The sequence below is a fragment of the Microtus ochrogaster genome (assembly GCF_000317375.1).
Source record: "Microtus ochrogaster isolate Prairie Vole_2 chromosome 14 unlocalized genomic scaffold, MicOch1.0 chr14_random_1, whole genome shotgun sequence".
NCBI lineage: Eukaryota > Metazoa > Chordata > Mammalia > Rodentia > Cricetidae > Microtus > Microtus ochrogaster.
The window spans coordinates 18,825,848-18,840,707 of record NW_004949096.1 but is presented as its reverse complement, the minus strand read 5'-3'; the positions used below and the strand labels follow the sequence as shown (position 1 = coordinate 18,840,707).

The following is a 14,860-nucleotide window of genomic DNA, read 5'->3' as shown; positions in this document are numbered from 1 at the left end:
AACTCACTTTGTAGACCAGGCTGGCCTCAAATTCAGAGATAGGCCTGAGTCTGCCTCTCGAGTGCTGGGATTAAAGGCGTGTGCAACCACTGCCCTATTTGCAAGGTATTTTTTCAGCCAGTTCTTTTACTTGCAGACTGCATTTTGTGGTTACAAAGAATGGATCACTTTATCTCAAAAAATAATCTTATGAAAAATCTTAAAAGAATCACAAATCCAAAGTTACATATATGAAAAACAATCATTTCTAAATTCTTAGGGTGCATATCCACTCACCAATAATTTCTTTTTATTCTATCAGATCAGAAAGCTGAGGGCAGAAATGGGAACAAGGAATTAACCATCACCTTCGTCACCAACCCAGCCTAACAAGGCACAGCAGCCGGCAATGGCCAGGCTGCCTTTGTTTTGTCCCCTGACCTCAATGAGGCCCTCCCTCAGCTCTTAAAATTATGCCTTTCTAAACTTTAAATTGTTCCCCAAGATTTTCTACCTCAAAGCCATTAACAAAAATTTCTTAACCTTATTAACATTTCTGCTTGTCTAAATTCTTTCTAAGAGTGGTGGTTTGCATCATTACTCTCCAGCAGCAATGCTCAGAAAAAGTCAATCACTGTATTTTAAGCAGCAGTAAGGGACTCGAACCCCCTGAGAGTTTTCATCCAACCCAAAGATTATGAGGGGTGTGGTGACAACAGCCGGCTGTGCTCAGTAACAGCATGAGGTCCTCAGGTCAAGTAGTCTTTGGGGCTTTGCCAGCTGCAGCCGTGTTCCCAGTGCTTGTTGGTCCCCTTGAATGACCCCCAACATACTCTTTCCCACCTACTACTACTACAAACAGGAAGAAGTGTGCCTTGGTTTGACAATAGAGACTGAATTTGAGTGTAAACCATGTGCTAAATGTGCACGATCTACCCCTTCCAAAAACCATGAAGTGATTCCTTCAGTTACCTTGGGCCACATGACTAAGCCAAGGCATACACATCCGCCGTCTTCAGCACAGAAGTCCAGGCGTAGGGGAAACTGAATGGATCTGGACGTGCTCTCTAACTGGTTGGGAAAGGATATGAAGAAGGCTTGTGATAAAGCAGTTCAAATATCAAATGTGAGCATGTCTCGTCCACCTCTACTACCTGGCAAAGGATGCACGCCCAGGGAGAGCCGCCTTTGCAGGGCAACTTACACATCATAGATGCGTTATCAGCAGGGCAAGGACTGGGAGTCCCTAAGAGATAAGGAAAATGTTCAGAGGCCATTAGGTCAAAGAAAGAACAGATAAACTGTGTCCCCCAGTTCCAGTTCAGCTTCTCAGGGTTCATCTGTGAGTGCTGAGATGTGGGTGGGTGAGGTAACAGCCCAAGCCTCACTGGATTAGTGTTTGGAGGCATTTCTGGTTTCTGGAACCTTCTGTTCTTAACAAACCTGGCTTGTTTCTTCATGTGACTGCTCACCATTCTGCCCTCTCCCATACACACACCACTTCCACTCCTGGAAGTGTCTTCCTGGGCCCCAGGGAGTGGGGTATGGCCAAGTGGAAGGAGTTGATTTCATGTGTCTCAGTTGAGCTGCCCCTCATCTATAAACTGGGGTCAAGAACAATGTACTTATGAGAATCATGGGAGACCAAAGCGCCCATGGGGAGAAAGATGGCTTCTCACACCGTCCCACCCAGCCAGCCCTAGCCTTCAACTCTCATCAGAGCAGACCTCCACTTCTTCAGCAGTAAATCCCTCTCACCGGCTTTAACTCGGCTCCCCACCTCTTCACACACACACACCCCCCCCTCACTTTTGTTTCTCCACGTCTCAGGTTGTTTTTCCAAGAAAAGGAGTCAGCTGGCTTAGGGTTGGCTGTTGACACTCAAGAAGCTTTGTGGGTGACGGGGCCCAGGCGCGAAGAGTTAGTTGCTTCCAACCCTGGCAGGAAGAAAGCAACTCGACCTGCGGGCAAAGGCCATGGCAGAGCTGTCCGAGGTGCTGAATCTACTTTGGGCCTTAGCCTAACACAGTTGCAGCAAGTCTGAAAGACCCGGATAGGCGTGGGGGGGGGGGGTCTCTTCTGTCCCGGGTGACCTTGGGCACCTGGCTTCCCCCTCGACGGCAGCGAGGAACTCATTCCTCGTGTCGCGGCTGGATAGGAGGCTCGTGCCATTTTCGGTCTCACAACTGGTGCGCGCCCCTTTCCGGGCCTGGAGAGGGACAAGGTCTTCTGCCAGCGTAGATGTTCGCCTGCCCTCTTATTCTCTTCCCCAGTCCCCGACGGCTCCAATCTTTTGACTGCCCGGCGGCCAACAAGCAGCCCTCTGCCCCGACAGAGCTATGTTGGCCGAATCCGCCCCGCCACACACCACCTGCTGCTGGGACCAAACCCTCAAGACCGCGGTTAAACCTCAAGCGGGACAATGGAGGGGCTGAAGCCATGGAGAGGCGCGAAAACACTTCGGGGTCCGGAGTGTGTGGTTAGGGCGGAGGCGGGGCGCATAGCCAGACTTGGCCGCCTTGTTCCCTCCCAGCCCGCGAGGGGGCGCCTTGTCCCCATGACAACGCGGACAACCCCCCTCACCCCCTCCCCCGGAGGGCAGCGCCCGAGGCTAATCCACCCTGGAGGTTGTGGGCGGTGCCCACGGTGCTGGAGCCCCGAGTCGCGGGCGAATTCCCGGGAGGGGCGCAAGCATTAAGGGTGTCCGACGCTCCAGGTGGTGACCCCCGCGCGTCGCCGCTGGGTGACCGGCCCCGAGCGGGCGGTGCGTCCCCACCACGATTGGCTGCTTCCCTGTGACATCACGCGGCTCGGGGAAAAGTGCGAGCGTGAGCGCGAGTCGGAGCCACAGCGCCAGGAGCTGCAGGCGAAGCAGGGGCCGCCCCTTGACACCCCGTCCTCGCCCCCGGTCTACGGCCCATTCGCCCACCTCGCCGACTCGCGAGGCCTCTAGCTTGTCCCGCCGTCTGTCCGACGCCAGCGGACCAAGACAGAAGCAGCGGGTGAGTAACTCCGCGGGGGCGAGGGGCTCCTGTGCAAGACGACGATGTGAGGCCCCGGGACCCGCTGGGGGTCTCCAGAGGTGGCTCCCAGACCCCCGCAAGTGTCAAGCGCGGTGCAGAAGGACCGGGGAGCTCAGGGGTTGGGGGGCCCCTCTGAAAGAAGGGCTCTGGGTCTCTGAAAGGTTTCTCCAGGTGCGCCTCCAGAGACAGATGATCATCCAGGAGGCTAGGGGCAGAAGAGTTTCAGCCCACAGCCCCAGCCCTAAAGCCAGGCAGCCGTCGGGTCAGGACCCACACTCCCTCATTCCCTCCGGTTGGCTGCTCTATAGAGCGCCGGAAGAAGCCCCAAGGCGCCCTTTTCCCGCCCGTCCCTCCGCCCTCCCTAACCACCTTGGCCCACCCGGATCTACCAGCACATTCTCGCCAGTAGAGTCCTCTGTCCGCGACCTTGAGCCCCGACGGAAAACACCCCTGTTTTCTCCTGGCACCCTTCCTCCTCTCCAGGACTAAATCTTGCTTTTACCCATCCGGGGAGATAGTCTCCTGGTTCCCCACCCTCCCAGCTCTCAGAGGAAGTGTTGGGCACAATGACTTGGCCCAATATCCTGCGCCCCTCTCCCTTCCCCTTAAGTACGTAGGCTTCTCTCCGCCCCAGGGACAGATCTGGGGCCATAGCTCTCCTAAAGTGATCGCTTAATAATCGAAAACCTACCCCACGAGCCACCCCACGGGCGCCCAAACCACCCTTTCCCATCTTGTCCCCAGCAGGGAAAGGGGCTCGAGGACCCACGGAAGCACAGCCCACGCCCAGAGACTACAGGAACTGCGTGCCTGGGGGGGTTGATGGGAGGGCGGGGCATCCGAGAATCTTGGCCCTTTCAACCCGGACCCAGAGGGACCCAGACGTGGAGGAGAGGCGAGGTGGGCAAAGGATAATAAGCTCTGAGGTGGCCCCTTAGGTATACTTGAGTCCACGGCTTGTGAACTCGGTGCCTATTTTGACTGATGGGACTAGATAGGGCCTTTCCAGCGGGTGCGGGTTGGAGAGTGAACCTCTGCTGGCTCCCCATTTGGAGGTTCTGCCCTGCCTTCAATGCATGGGGTACTCTGAACTGAGCCCGGTGACCCTCACGGCTCTATTGGGCGACTATCGCAGAGGCTTCTCGTCAGAAGTCCACGGCTGGGACTGCATGCTCTCTATTCTTGAGAATGCAGACAGGGCCAGGCGCACAGGCCACTAAGATAGTGGTTCCAAAGTAAGGGTTTCCTCGCAACCAAAATTTTGATCTTTTCTCGACCCTTTCCCCATCCACAGGCCGGGCGCTTCCCGGCCGTTCCCGCCATAGGCTTTGGATGTGACTGATCACTCGCTGATGGGTACACCGACCCAAGCCGTGAGCTTGGGCCAGCCCATAGCACCCTAAGCACGCACACACATGCATATGCACGTGTCCACATGGCGCTGGCATGCTCACGCGCTCAAAGGCACACCGGTATCCAGGCGTGGCGGTGCGCACACTGGCACATGCAGGAAGCTACGAGTGTCTACTCGCACTCTCGGGTAGTCACACACAAACAGAACTTGCAGTCGCGTTCCCACCTACACGTTCCTTGATGGGTGCCTTGCAAGATGCTGATGGAATCCCGACGCCCTAAAGTTTCTCATCCTTGAGCCTCCGGTCGAACCTAGGGAACCTTTGTGGCGGCTTAGAGCTACGGAGTCTGTCGGTGTTCCCTTCCCTTTGGTCCCTTGCTGGAGAAGCCCTGCCCTGAGGCTTTTCTGTATTCGCGATTTGCACTGGGACTTGGGGACATGTCGAACACGGCCACTGACTCGGGGTCCGGATCTGGCACCCGGGGACCGACATTGCCATCTAGCGGTGCGCACAGGTCAGGGCGACGGCTGCGAGCCTTCCCAGATCCTAGTTGGACCGGGTTCTGGGAAAATTGTGTCCACGGGTGTTGCAGTGTGAACGTCTGAGAGAGAATCAAAGAGGTCCTGAAAGAAAACTGGGACCGAGTTGAGAAAACTGGATTTTACCCAACCTGCATCTGGCAGGGCCTGGGAAAACCAAGCCACCCAGCATTTATCTGGTCACTTACTTATCCAGGCTGTGTCTGGTTCCAGGAGGACGAAAGGTCAAACCCAAGCTGGATGGAATATGAGGGTTCCACACCTGAGATGCATCTGGTGGGCTTCTCTCTGGTGTGGTTTGGGAGGTACCTTGGAGATAAGAAAGTGTCTTTGGGTGCTAATCCTGACCCAACTCTTCTTGAACGGGATGGCTTTCACCAAGTTTATTAACAGGAAGCCCCTCTGTAAGACGAGGCTAGCAATAGTGCAACGCCTTTTCTGGCTGCTGTAGGCATTAAACGTGACCATCTATAGGAAAAGCTCCAAGGGGCTCCTAACTCAGGTTAACACTCAATAAACAAGACTTTTGCTGTGTTTTCTTGTGTCACATCTTCTCCCCACCCCTACCTGCTTCCTAACCTGCTGGCTGCTGCCTTTTGTTCTGGCCCTGAGAGAGTGGTGAGGTTTTCCTTGGTATGCACTAGTGTCTCCCTCCTGGCTTACGCCTGCCTCTGCCACCAAGTGCCCTGGGAAAGGTGGCTCTGCTTGATGCTACTACCGTTCTAGCTCCTAAACTGACGCTTGGAGCTCCATTTTGGGGTTCTTGGCGCTGAAGGGCACTGTGGAGACTCTTAGAGGGACCCATCTGTCTTACCCTTGACTCCTTGGGTGACCTTGGAGGGATCATTACCCCCTCTCCTCCTGTCCTTCTTTGACCCAAGGATTTAGAGCAGGAGAATTTAATTTTGAAGTTAACGGCAGGGTCTTGTGTCTTCTGTGCCGGGGAGGGGGCACTGGAGGACTGGGGCCAAGCTTGGCATGTGTCTGCAGCCTGCAGCACCATCTCCAGGTGGAGAGCAAACTGTGGCGCTGACAGGATCACCTGGCTATTCAAAGACTGTGATGGGATGAGATCCTGTTTTGTAAATGAGGGAGTTAAGTCCTAGGAGCACAGATGACTCTCCTCAGACAGTCCAGCTAGGCCTTGCTGGCCTTCCACTGAACCAGGCTGCAGACGGGGTGCATCTTCCTCCACAGCCGGCTGCTGTACCCTCGTTTCCTCGTTCACACACACAGACAGACGCACAGAATTGCGTATACAACCTGCGTGTGGCTGAGATGGGGCCTGTGTGCGTATGTGGAATGGTTGTGTGTTGGCGGGTGTGAAGGAGGCTGGGCTGAGCTGCTGCCCTGGCACAGTGTGCTGGGCGTGGGCCTCCCTCACATGTATGGAAGAGGAAGGGGGGGGGGAGCTGAAGGGAGCCTGGTGGGAGGGAAGCAGACTCAGGAGGGCCTTGTCGGACCTCAGCCGGGTCATTCTCTGTGTGGAATGTGAACTCAGAGGCTGGCTGCAGGATGACTCCCAGGGGAGGTTAGACTGGCCTGGGTTCTGAGGAAATCAGGAAGACCATTCCTCAGCTTCTGAGTCCTTTAAATTTCTGATTTCTTGTGTTTGGAGCCCTGGGACGCTGAGAGCCTACCACTGCCCCTGCAGTGGCCACTCATCCCCTGGGGCTGGGCTGGGGAGGCAACGCTGAGCTTGAATCTTCTTACTCCTCTCCTGGCATCCCAGCTCGCACCTCACCTCCTGAGAGCATCAGGATCTGTGTCTTAGTTCTAGGACCATCTTCTTTGCCCCTCAAATGCACTCTACCAGCAGCGGGACATCAAGGAAACACGGAACCCCATTTATTCAAATAACTACAGAGGTTATTTAACACGCCTGTGCCATTTCCTCAGCATCTGCCCCAGGTTCGTTGTGACGATGCCCGTCACAGAATGTAGGAACTTAGGAGACCGCTGACACCGCTCCTGCATTGTTGCCTGCATCTGCAGTGTAGATGTGGGGGTCGAGAACAAGCCTCCAGAGCTCGGCCATATTTGGTTAAGACACACCCAAGTGGCTGGATGTGGTGGTACATGCCCTTAATTCCAGCCCTCTAGAGACAGACAGGAAGATCAAACTCTGTGAGTTTGAGGTCAGCCTGTTAGTTAAGACCCTATCTCAAGAAAGAAAGAAAGAAGCCGGGCGGTGGTGGCGCATGCCTTTAATCCCAGCACTCGGGAGGCAGAGGCAGGCGGATCTCTGTGAGTTCGAGACCAGCCTGGTCTACAGAGCTAGTTCCAGGATAGGCTCCAAAACCACAGAGAAACCCTGTCTCGAAAAAAAAAAAAAAAAAGAAAGAAAGAAAGAAGAAAGAAAGAAAGGGAAAAGAAAAGAAAGGAAGAAAAAAGAAAAGAAATGGCCAAGCAGGGCTGACTATGTGGGCGAGAGGTCTGTGCGTGTGGTGCACGTCTACCACGTGTGGTCTGTGCGTGTGGTGCTCGTCTACTGTGTGTGGTCTGTGCGTGCACGTCTACTGCATGTGGTCTGTGCATGAACGTTTACTGCGTGTGGTCTGTGTGTGCACGTCTACCATGTGTGGTCTGTGCTTGTGGTCTGTGCATGTGGTGCACGTCTACCGCGTGTGGTCTGTGCGTACACGTCTACTGCGTGTGGTCTGCGCGTGCACGTCTACCGCGTGTGGTCTGTGTGTGCACGTCTACCGCGTGTGGTCTGTGTGTGCACGTCTACCATGTGTGGCGCTGGGCACAATCCTCGGTACCCAAGAAGCAGGCTTGGAAGGACATGAGTGAGGGAGCAAATGATCCAACACTTCACTCCGTCTCCACCTTGCAGTCTGGGACATTCCTCACACTGCCTTTGCTTTCCTGGGCTCCATATACTGGCCTGTCCATGTCTTATCCCGGCCATGTGCCACAGCTCTTCGCATGGCCGTCCCCTTGTCGTTGTTCCGTCATCTCCCAGGGGAGGCACACGATCACCCACAAGGAACAACCCCTCTCCTGTCTTCTGACTCACTTCTGTTACCCTTCTCTGCCTTATTTTCCTTTCCTCACGCTTCCATCTCTCCCCAAACTGGGTTATCCATTCTGTGGGAACCATGAGTGTTTCATCTGCTTCTGATCTCAGCCCTGAGCTGACGCCAGCACTGGGCCCCCAGGAGGCTCTCAGTTCTACTCACTTTATGAGTGAAAACTGCGGGACAGTGTGCTGGAGCGCCCTAACTTCTTCCCGGGTGACCTCCCTCCTGCCATGTGGCCCCCTCACCCTCTTCAACAACTCACCCCTTCCTGTCTCCTTCCCCTCCAGCCACTGCCTACCTGTACCCAGCTGGGCTCAGCATGGCGAACTTCACACCTGGCAATGGCAGCTCAGCCAATCAGTCTGTGCGCCTGGTCACAGCCACCCATAACCACCTGGAGACAGTGGAGATGGTGTTCATCGCCACAGTGACAGGCTCACTGAGCCTGGTGACTGTTGTGGGTAACATCCTGGTGATGCTGTCCATCAAAGTCAACAGGCAGCTGCAGACAGTCAACAACTACTTCCTGTTCAGCCTGGCATGCGCGGATCTCATCATAGGTGCGTTCTCCATGAATCTCTACACCGTGTACATCATCAAGGGCTACTGGCCCCTGGGCGCGGTGGTCTGTGACCTGTGGCTGGCCCTGGACTATGTAGTGAGCAATGCCTCCGTCATGAACCTTCTCATCATCAGCTTTGACCGCTACTTCTGCGTCACCAAACCCCTTACCTACCCTGCCCGCCGCACTACTAAAATGGCAGGCCTCATGATTGCGGCTGCCTGGGTCCTGTCCTTTGTGCTCTGGGCCCCCGCCATCTTGTTCTGGCAGTTTGTGGTGGGCAAGAGGACAGTGCCTGATAACCAGTGTTTCATCCAGTTCTTATCCAACCCGGCAGTGACCTTCGGCACAGCCATTGCTGCCTTCTATCTGCCCGTGGTCATCATGACGGTGCTGTACATTCACATCTCACTCGCAAGTCGTAGTCGAGTTCACAAGCATCGACCTGAGGGCCCCAAGGAGAAGAAGGCCAAGACTCTGGCTTTCCTCAAGAGCCCCCTGATGAAGCCGAGTATCAAGAAACCTCCACCAGGGGGCGCTTCTCGAGAGGAACTGCGCAACGGGAAGCTAGAAGAGGCCCCTCCGCCAGCCCTGCCCCCGCCTCCACGCCCGGTGACCGACAAGGACACTTCCAATGAGTCGAGCTCTGGCAGTGCCACCCAGAACACCAAGGAACGGCCACCCACAGAGCTGTCCACCACAGAGGCCACCACACCAGCCCTGCCCGCCCCTACCCTGCAGCCACGAACCCTCAACCCAGCCTCTAAATGGTCCAAGATTCAGATTGTAACCAAGCAGACAGGCAATGAGTGTGTGACAGCCATTGAGATTGTACCGGCCACTCCAGCTGGCATGCGCCCAGCAGCTAATGTGGCCCGAAAGTTCGCCAGCATTGCTCGCAACCAGGTGCGGAAGAAGCGACAGATGGCGGCCCGCGAGCGCAAAGTGACTCGGACCATCTTTGCCATCCTGCTGGCCTTCATCCTCACCTGGACACCCTACAATGTCATGGTCCTGGTGAACACCTTTTGCCAGAGCTGTATCCCTGAGAGGGTGTGGTCCATTGGCTACTGGCTCTGCTACGTCAACAGCACCATCAACCCTGCCTGCTATGCACTTTGCAATGCCACTTTCAAAAAGACCTTCCGGCACCTCCTGCTATGCCAGTATCGGAACATCGGCACGGCCAGGTAGACAGGCAGGTGCCCTAGGAGGTGCTGGTGTCATGAGTGTGTACCGGGGAACCACATGGGCTCACCGGCTGTGGAGGAACAAGTAGGTGGCCCCATTCTGAGTTCGCATCTGCTAAAGAGAACAGGTCTCTTTACAGTGAGGCACAAGAAGCTCTTTGCTGGGTTTGGAGGGTAGATCTCTACCGAAGCCCGGAGCTCAGCCCCGGACGGTCTGAACTGGCACCACCTGGCCCCTATCTGTCACCCTGCCTCAGGAGGATGGGACAGGAGGATGGATGACTGGATGTGGGCAGCGGCTCTGTCAAGGCCGGCCATCAGCAGAGATGGAAGAGCCAATAGGAGAGCAGAGGCCAGGAGCAAAGGAGCCAGGCTTGGAGGGGTGGGGCTTGGAGGGGTGGGGTACCCCGTTCTGCTGGAATCGGTGCTTTCCGCCTCCCTGCACCCCCTCCCCCTGCATGTAGGCTCGGCCCTTCCCTGCCCCCAATTCCCTCTCCAGGGTGAGAGATTCAGCCAGGCTGAGGTGCCCACTGACACTTGGTCCCTTCCCTGGCCAGCAGTCACATCTGGATGGGGCAACTGGGAAACCAAGCTAAGAAGCTGATACAGACTACAGGGGACCAGGACTTAGTCAGACAGTAGTGAATCTTACTGTAAAGAGCACCCCCCCATAGGCTTCAAACGAAGGGCGGTATTCTCCACCTCTGCAGGAGGGAGGCCCAAGAGAAAGAAGAAAGTGTGGTGTGGGGGGTGAACTTGGCGATGGTGCAGGTGAGGTAAGCACCTTCATCTCCCCGGGGAGAACCCTCCAGACTGGCAGGAGGCGGGACCAAGACTCTTAACTAGGTGAGGCATCTGGGTTCTCTTCCCTAACCCCAGCCCTGTGGTTCCCGGGAGAGATGACACCCAGGGGGCTCTGGAAGACATTCTCATAAATGTTCTGCTCTTTCCTGAGCTGTTGGGACACTTCCTAGTAGGCCTCAACTCCCTTCAGCCCGTCTTTCCCCACCCCAACCCCAACAAAACTCTATGGCAAACTCCCTGGGAAGGGACTTTTATATATTAAAAAAGAAGCTTTTATTGGACAAAAAAAATGAGTTTATTTTATTCATTTCTTAACATAACAGGGTGGGAGAACAAAATGGGGTGCTGGGAATCAGATCCCTCTGGGGAGGCTCAAGCTTCCTAGAATCCCTTGTGCTTGTCCCTCCCCACTTTGGGCACTTGGTGTGGGGTGAGAAGGCAGAGGCAGGGCGTGATTGACAAGGCTGTGGAAGACAAAAGGCACTGGTGGGTTCTATTTTGGGCCCGTGGGAGAGAAGTCTCCTTCAGGGACCCAGGTAGGCCAGAGGCTCTCCAGCATCCTGAGATCAATCTTTTCCTTTCCCTTTCTTGGCTGGAAAACAAGAAACGCTCTAGTTAGGTGATGGGGTGAGACCTGCCCACAACAAGTAAGTACAACGAGAGAAGATCCTGCCCCCTAGTGGTCTTTGATCAGTTAACCTGGAAGTGGATGGAAAGGGCAGCCATTGTGATGCCAACTAAGCCTTTTCTCATTCCTGCAACTTTTTACCCCCTTCCCCCCACCTCTTCTTCTTCTTCTTTTTTTTTTTTTTTTTTTTTTTAACAGAGTCTTACTCTGTAGCCTTGAAGTCACGGCTATCTTACTGCTTCAGCCCGGCCTGGTTTTCATCCAGGATCAGAGTATATCTGTGTTTCTCACCTGGGAAGTGGGCAGACTGACCTCTGCCCTGTTGGCCTCAATGATAATTGTGGGTCAGGCAGCAGCATGGCCCTTTGGGACATCTTTCCTATAGTTTTAAGGGCACCCTACCCAACCCTCCTCAGGTGACAAAGACAGGCCTTTTCCAGGACGAAAATCGGACGATCCAACAGGAAGAGTAGCTCCTACTTGGGCAAAGAGGTTTAGCGCCTCCTTCGAGTACCGGCCCATTTCCAACTCTAAGACCGCTCTGAAAAGATGGCGCAAAGTCCCTAACCAGATCCACAGCCCCACCGTATTCACTGACCTTTGGTCTTCGCCTTGGTCTTCGAGGTGCAGGGCTTGGTCACGCGGATGGTCTCCTGGCACTGGGCATTGTAGCGAGCCTTCTTCAGGGTCCCTTGGCGTGCTCTGGTGCCGGTGCTTCCATCACACGACCCCCAGTTCTCAAACTTGTACTTGCAGTCGGCTGATGGGAGAGTGGCCCCACGGGGTGAGAAACAGGAGGCTTGTGGCTGCCCCCTGCCTTCCTGCCCTCCTCCAGTGCCCCACCTCACCTCCAAATTCCTTCTTCCAGTTGCAGGGCACCTTGCAATGGATGCGCTGGGTCTGGGCTCCACAGGTACCCTCGCGGAAACCCATGCCGCAGTCTTTGCTGCTGGGGATGCAGGGCCCCCAGGTCCACTCCGAACACTCGCTCCCCAGGCTGCCCTTCTTCACCTTGTCTATAAAGTGCAAGGAACAGAGTTAAGACTTGGCTTACACAGAAACTCCCTGGGAGACTAATCCCTAGGTCCTGCGGCCTCACTTGCCCTCCCGGCCTTTTCCTCCTGAGCCCACCCTATCCCATCACCTTTCTTTTTGGCCACGGCGGACGTGAGCGCCAGGAGGGCAAGAAGGGCTAGAAGGAAGAAGCCTCGGTGCTGCATCCTAGAGGAAAAGTTTGGGTTAGTTTCCTGCCCATTCCCTTCCCCGATGGGGACAACACCTTCCACCCCGACTTGGCCCACTTTCCAGGCCCAAGGGGTCCGGCCGACAAGGGGCCGACGGAGGGAGGACTTGAAGCCGCAATTCCGGGACTCAGCGTAGCCCCCCACCCCCGCCTCAGTCTCCTTGGTGGCTGCAGCCTAGAGGGACTGAGGCCGCGGCTGCTGTGCGCGCTCACTCGCTCACTGTCGGTGGATGCTTCGCTCCCTCCCGCTACAGCTACGGTCCGCCAAGACCGCTGCGGCCCCTTTTGTCTCCAGAACCGGTCTGAGCCGGTCACATGGGCCCCCGCCCCTCCCCCCACTCCCATGGAAGGACCCGCCCGCCCCCTCCCCTCAAACCCGCACCTCCTTAGACCCCCCTAGTCCCCGCCTCCACTCCCGCCCCTAGCTGCTCTCCCGCGCCTGCCCCTCACCTCTGATCTCTGAGTCTCTGGCCCAGGAGCTCCATCTTGCCCCTCCACTCCTGGCTCAAAGTCCTCTCATGGGCTCTGGAGCCACAGCACTCTTCCTCCTCCCGCCTCCCCCTTCCCTGGTTTGGACTTGTCCCCTTTGCCGACAGCTCTTAGGACACCCCTTCGCTTGCCCTCTGCGGGCACCGAGTCTGCCTGGTGTCACAGACCCAGGAAGGCCTCTGCATCCATGATGCTAACCTTCGGGGCCTGGCTCACCTCCTACTTGTTGGGGATCAGATCACTCAGAGGGCAAGGAGGGGCTTTGATGTGTACGGGAGCTGAGTATCCGGGACCCCAGTTGGCTGGGGACGAGCAAAGCTCAAGACCCTTTTTCTAGTGAGGTTAGGAGGGGGTGGGGGCGCAGGCCTGAGATTGGTAAACCTTGTAGCTGACAGGGCCTGTCTGAGAAGTTCCAGACCAGGCTTCACTGAAGGTGATAACCGCCCACCCCTGACCCTGGGGCCTCAGGCTCACCTCAACCAGTTGTTCCCCCTGCCCCCCCCCCACTACAGGCCAGGGGGAGGGGGCTGCGGTACTGCTCCAGGGCACAGGGCCAAGGGACCGGAGAACCCCCGCCCGCCCCCGCCCCGCCCCTTTTACTTTCATTGTTATCGCCCCAGCAGGAGCGGGAAGCAGAGGAAATCAGCTCCCCCTCTGGCCCTGGGAGCCTAAGCCACTAGGCAGAGGTCAGGAGCCGGGCATACCCATCCCAGCTAGGCACCCCTGTAACGGTCTGAGATACTGGTGACCATTCCCCAACTCTAAGTTAACCAGGCACACGCCGCTGCTTATCAGAGACCCACACAAGGAAAAAGAAAACAAGAAAGGAAAAAAAATTCACTTTACTGAGTCACACCCAGCTGTAAACAAGTCACCGTGGGAGCCCCACCCCCCACCCCAGGCCATACAGTCTGAAATGAAATGACTGGGTACATGAGGATCACCAGGGTAGGCGCCAAGCAGGGCCGCGGGCAGGTGAATACAGCAGGCTCTTCAGTTTCTGGGAGGCCCTGGTGGGTGGGTCAGAGCGAAGGGCTAGGCACCCCAAGCCTCCTGACAGTCCAAAGGGCCAGGCAGCTAGCAAATGGCCTGCTGCGAGCAGGCCTTCCTATCGGTGCTTTCTGTCCTGCCTTCCATCTGCCATGGTGAGGGGAAGGCTGCCTGAAGGGATCCGCCAGCCCATCTCCTGTTCCCCATGAACACAGGGACAGGCGAGAGTCCAGCTCCTCAGAGTCCAGCCCTAGATCTGAGTGGCTTCTCGGGGGTGGCACGGGGCTCTTTCCCTGGGGCAGGGTCCCCCCATGGCCACCCGACAGGAATGTGGCAGTGAGGGGGGCAAAGGACACTGTGGTCCTCTGTGGTGCCCTGCACTACACAGCCGTCTCCTGGTCCTCACGCTGGATCATCTGGTAGTGCTGTCTGTTCTCCAGGTAGGCAGCCAACTCTGTGTCCTGAGCCTTCTCAGCTCGCTGCCGGGGAGTGTCGCCCTGGAAAAGGGTGGAAGGGCCCCACGGCCTTCAGAGAGGGCCTGTGGGGGAGGGGTAACCTCACAGGTTACAAAGTTTTCCCTTCCCAGCTCAGGTTTCTCAAGGCCTGGATTACTTGGAAACAGCTTCAAGTTTCGTAGCCCTGCCCCCAATTTCTGGAAAAGGGCGGGTTTGGGTTCTGCCAGGCTCACCTGCTGGTCTGTCTTCATGAGGGAGGCCCCAGCTTCCACGATGTAGTGGCAGATGGTGCGCTGGCCCAGGGCAGCTGCCTGGTGGAGACAGGTCTCCCCACTGGGGGGCAGGGGCTGCTTGTGGACACTTTCCAACAGCCAGCAGAAAGGGCAGGAGTTTGACAAGAGGGGGAGGGGTACCCCATGCTGGTCAAAAAGGGTTCTTGGGCTTTGGGTGACCAGATGGTTAGGACTGAAGGAAGGTGGTTTTCAGGCGGGCCAGGGGCTCTGTCCCAGTACTCACTTCTCCTCCACAGCATCAAGGATCTCTGGAGGTGCTGAAGGAGGAAAGGCACTCAGAGCCT

General features: G+C 56.3%; 3 protein-coding genes across 13 annotated transcripts in view; 1 reads left to right on the top strand and 2 right to left on the bottom strand.

Annotated features, from left to right (window-relative positions):
- The first annotated feature begins 2,708 nt into the window (after positions 1-2,708).
- Positions 2,709-10,671, top strand: Chrm4 (cholinergic receptor muscarinic 4). Its single transcript, XM_005364155.3, has 2 exons — positions 2,709-2,981; positions 8,210-10,671. The coding sequence occupies exon 2, from the start codon at positions 8,242-8,244 to the stop codon at positions 9,676-9,678; it is 1,437 nt and encodes a 478-aa protein (XP_005364212.1). The 5' UTR covers positions 2,709-2,981; positions 8,210-8,241; the 3' UTR covers positions 9,679-10,671.
- An 83-nt stretch (positions 10,672-10,754) lies between these two features.
- Positions 10,755-12,866, bottom strand: Mdk (midkine). 2 transcript variants are annotated; one of them, XM_026787828.1, is made up of 5 exons: positions 12,800-12,866; positions 12,251-12,327; positions 11,955-12,122; positions 11,705-11,866; positions 10,755-11,070 (listed from the first exon to the last, which is right to left on the bottom strand). In XM_026787828.1, exons 1-5 carry the CDS (start codon positions 12,832-12,834, stop codon positions 11,045-11,047), a joined length of 468 nt encoding a protein of 155 aa, XP_026643629.1. In that variant the 5' UTR covers positions 12,835-12,866; the 3' UTR covers positions 10,755-11,044. The 2 variants fall into 2 exon arrangements, with proteins under 2 accessions (XP_026643629.1, XP_005364211.1); XM_005364154.3 differs by lacking the exon at positions 12,800-12,866 and adding an exon at positions 12,563-12,675.
- Positions 12,867-13,661: 795 nt separating this feature from the next.
- Dgkz (diacylglycerol kinase zeta) overlaps positions 13,662-14,860 on the bottom strand; it is a 41,434-nt gene continuing 40,235 nt past the window's right edge. For all 10 annotated transcript variants that reach the window (XM_013352684.2, XM_013352685.2, XM_013352686.1 and 7 more), the window contains 3 exons: positions 14,800-14,833; positions 14,517-14,616; positions 13,662-14,325 (listed from right to left, as the gene is read on the bottom strand). In XM_013352684.2, the coding sequence (XP_013208138.1) occupies positions 14,209-14,325; positions 14,517-14,616; positions 14,800-14,833 (251 nt within the window). In that variant the 3' untranslated portion in view covers positions 13,662-14,208. The remainder of the gene's footprint in view (positions 14,326-14,516; positions 14,617-14,799; positions 14,834-14,860) is intronic.

Excerpts from the sequence above, each read along its gene's own strand:
- Chrm4 (XM_005364155.3), top strand. The coding sequence starts at position 8,242 with ATGGCGAACTTCACACCTGGCAATGGCAGCTCAGCCAATCAGTCTGTG.
- Mdk (XM_026787828.1), bottom strand. The coding sequence starts at position 12,834 with ATGGAGCTCCTGGGCCAGAGACTCAGAGATCAGAG. Across the intron at positions 12,123-12,250 it reads CGCCGTGGCCAAAAAGAAAG|ACAAGGTGAAGAAGGGCAGC; the intron begins GTGATGGGATAG and ends TGCACTTTATAG. Across the intron at positions 11,071-11,704 it reads GACCAAGGCGAAGACCAAAG|CCAAGAAAGGGAAAGGAAAA; the intron begins GTCAGTGAATAC and ends CTTGTTTTCCAG.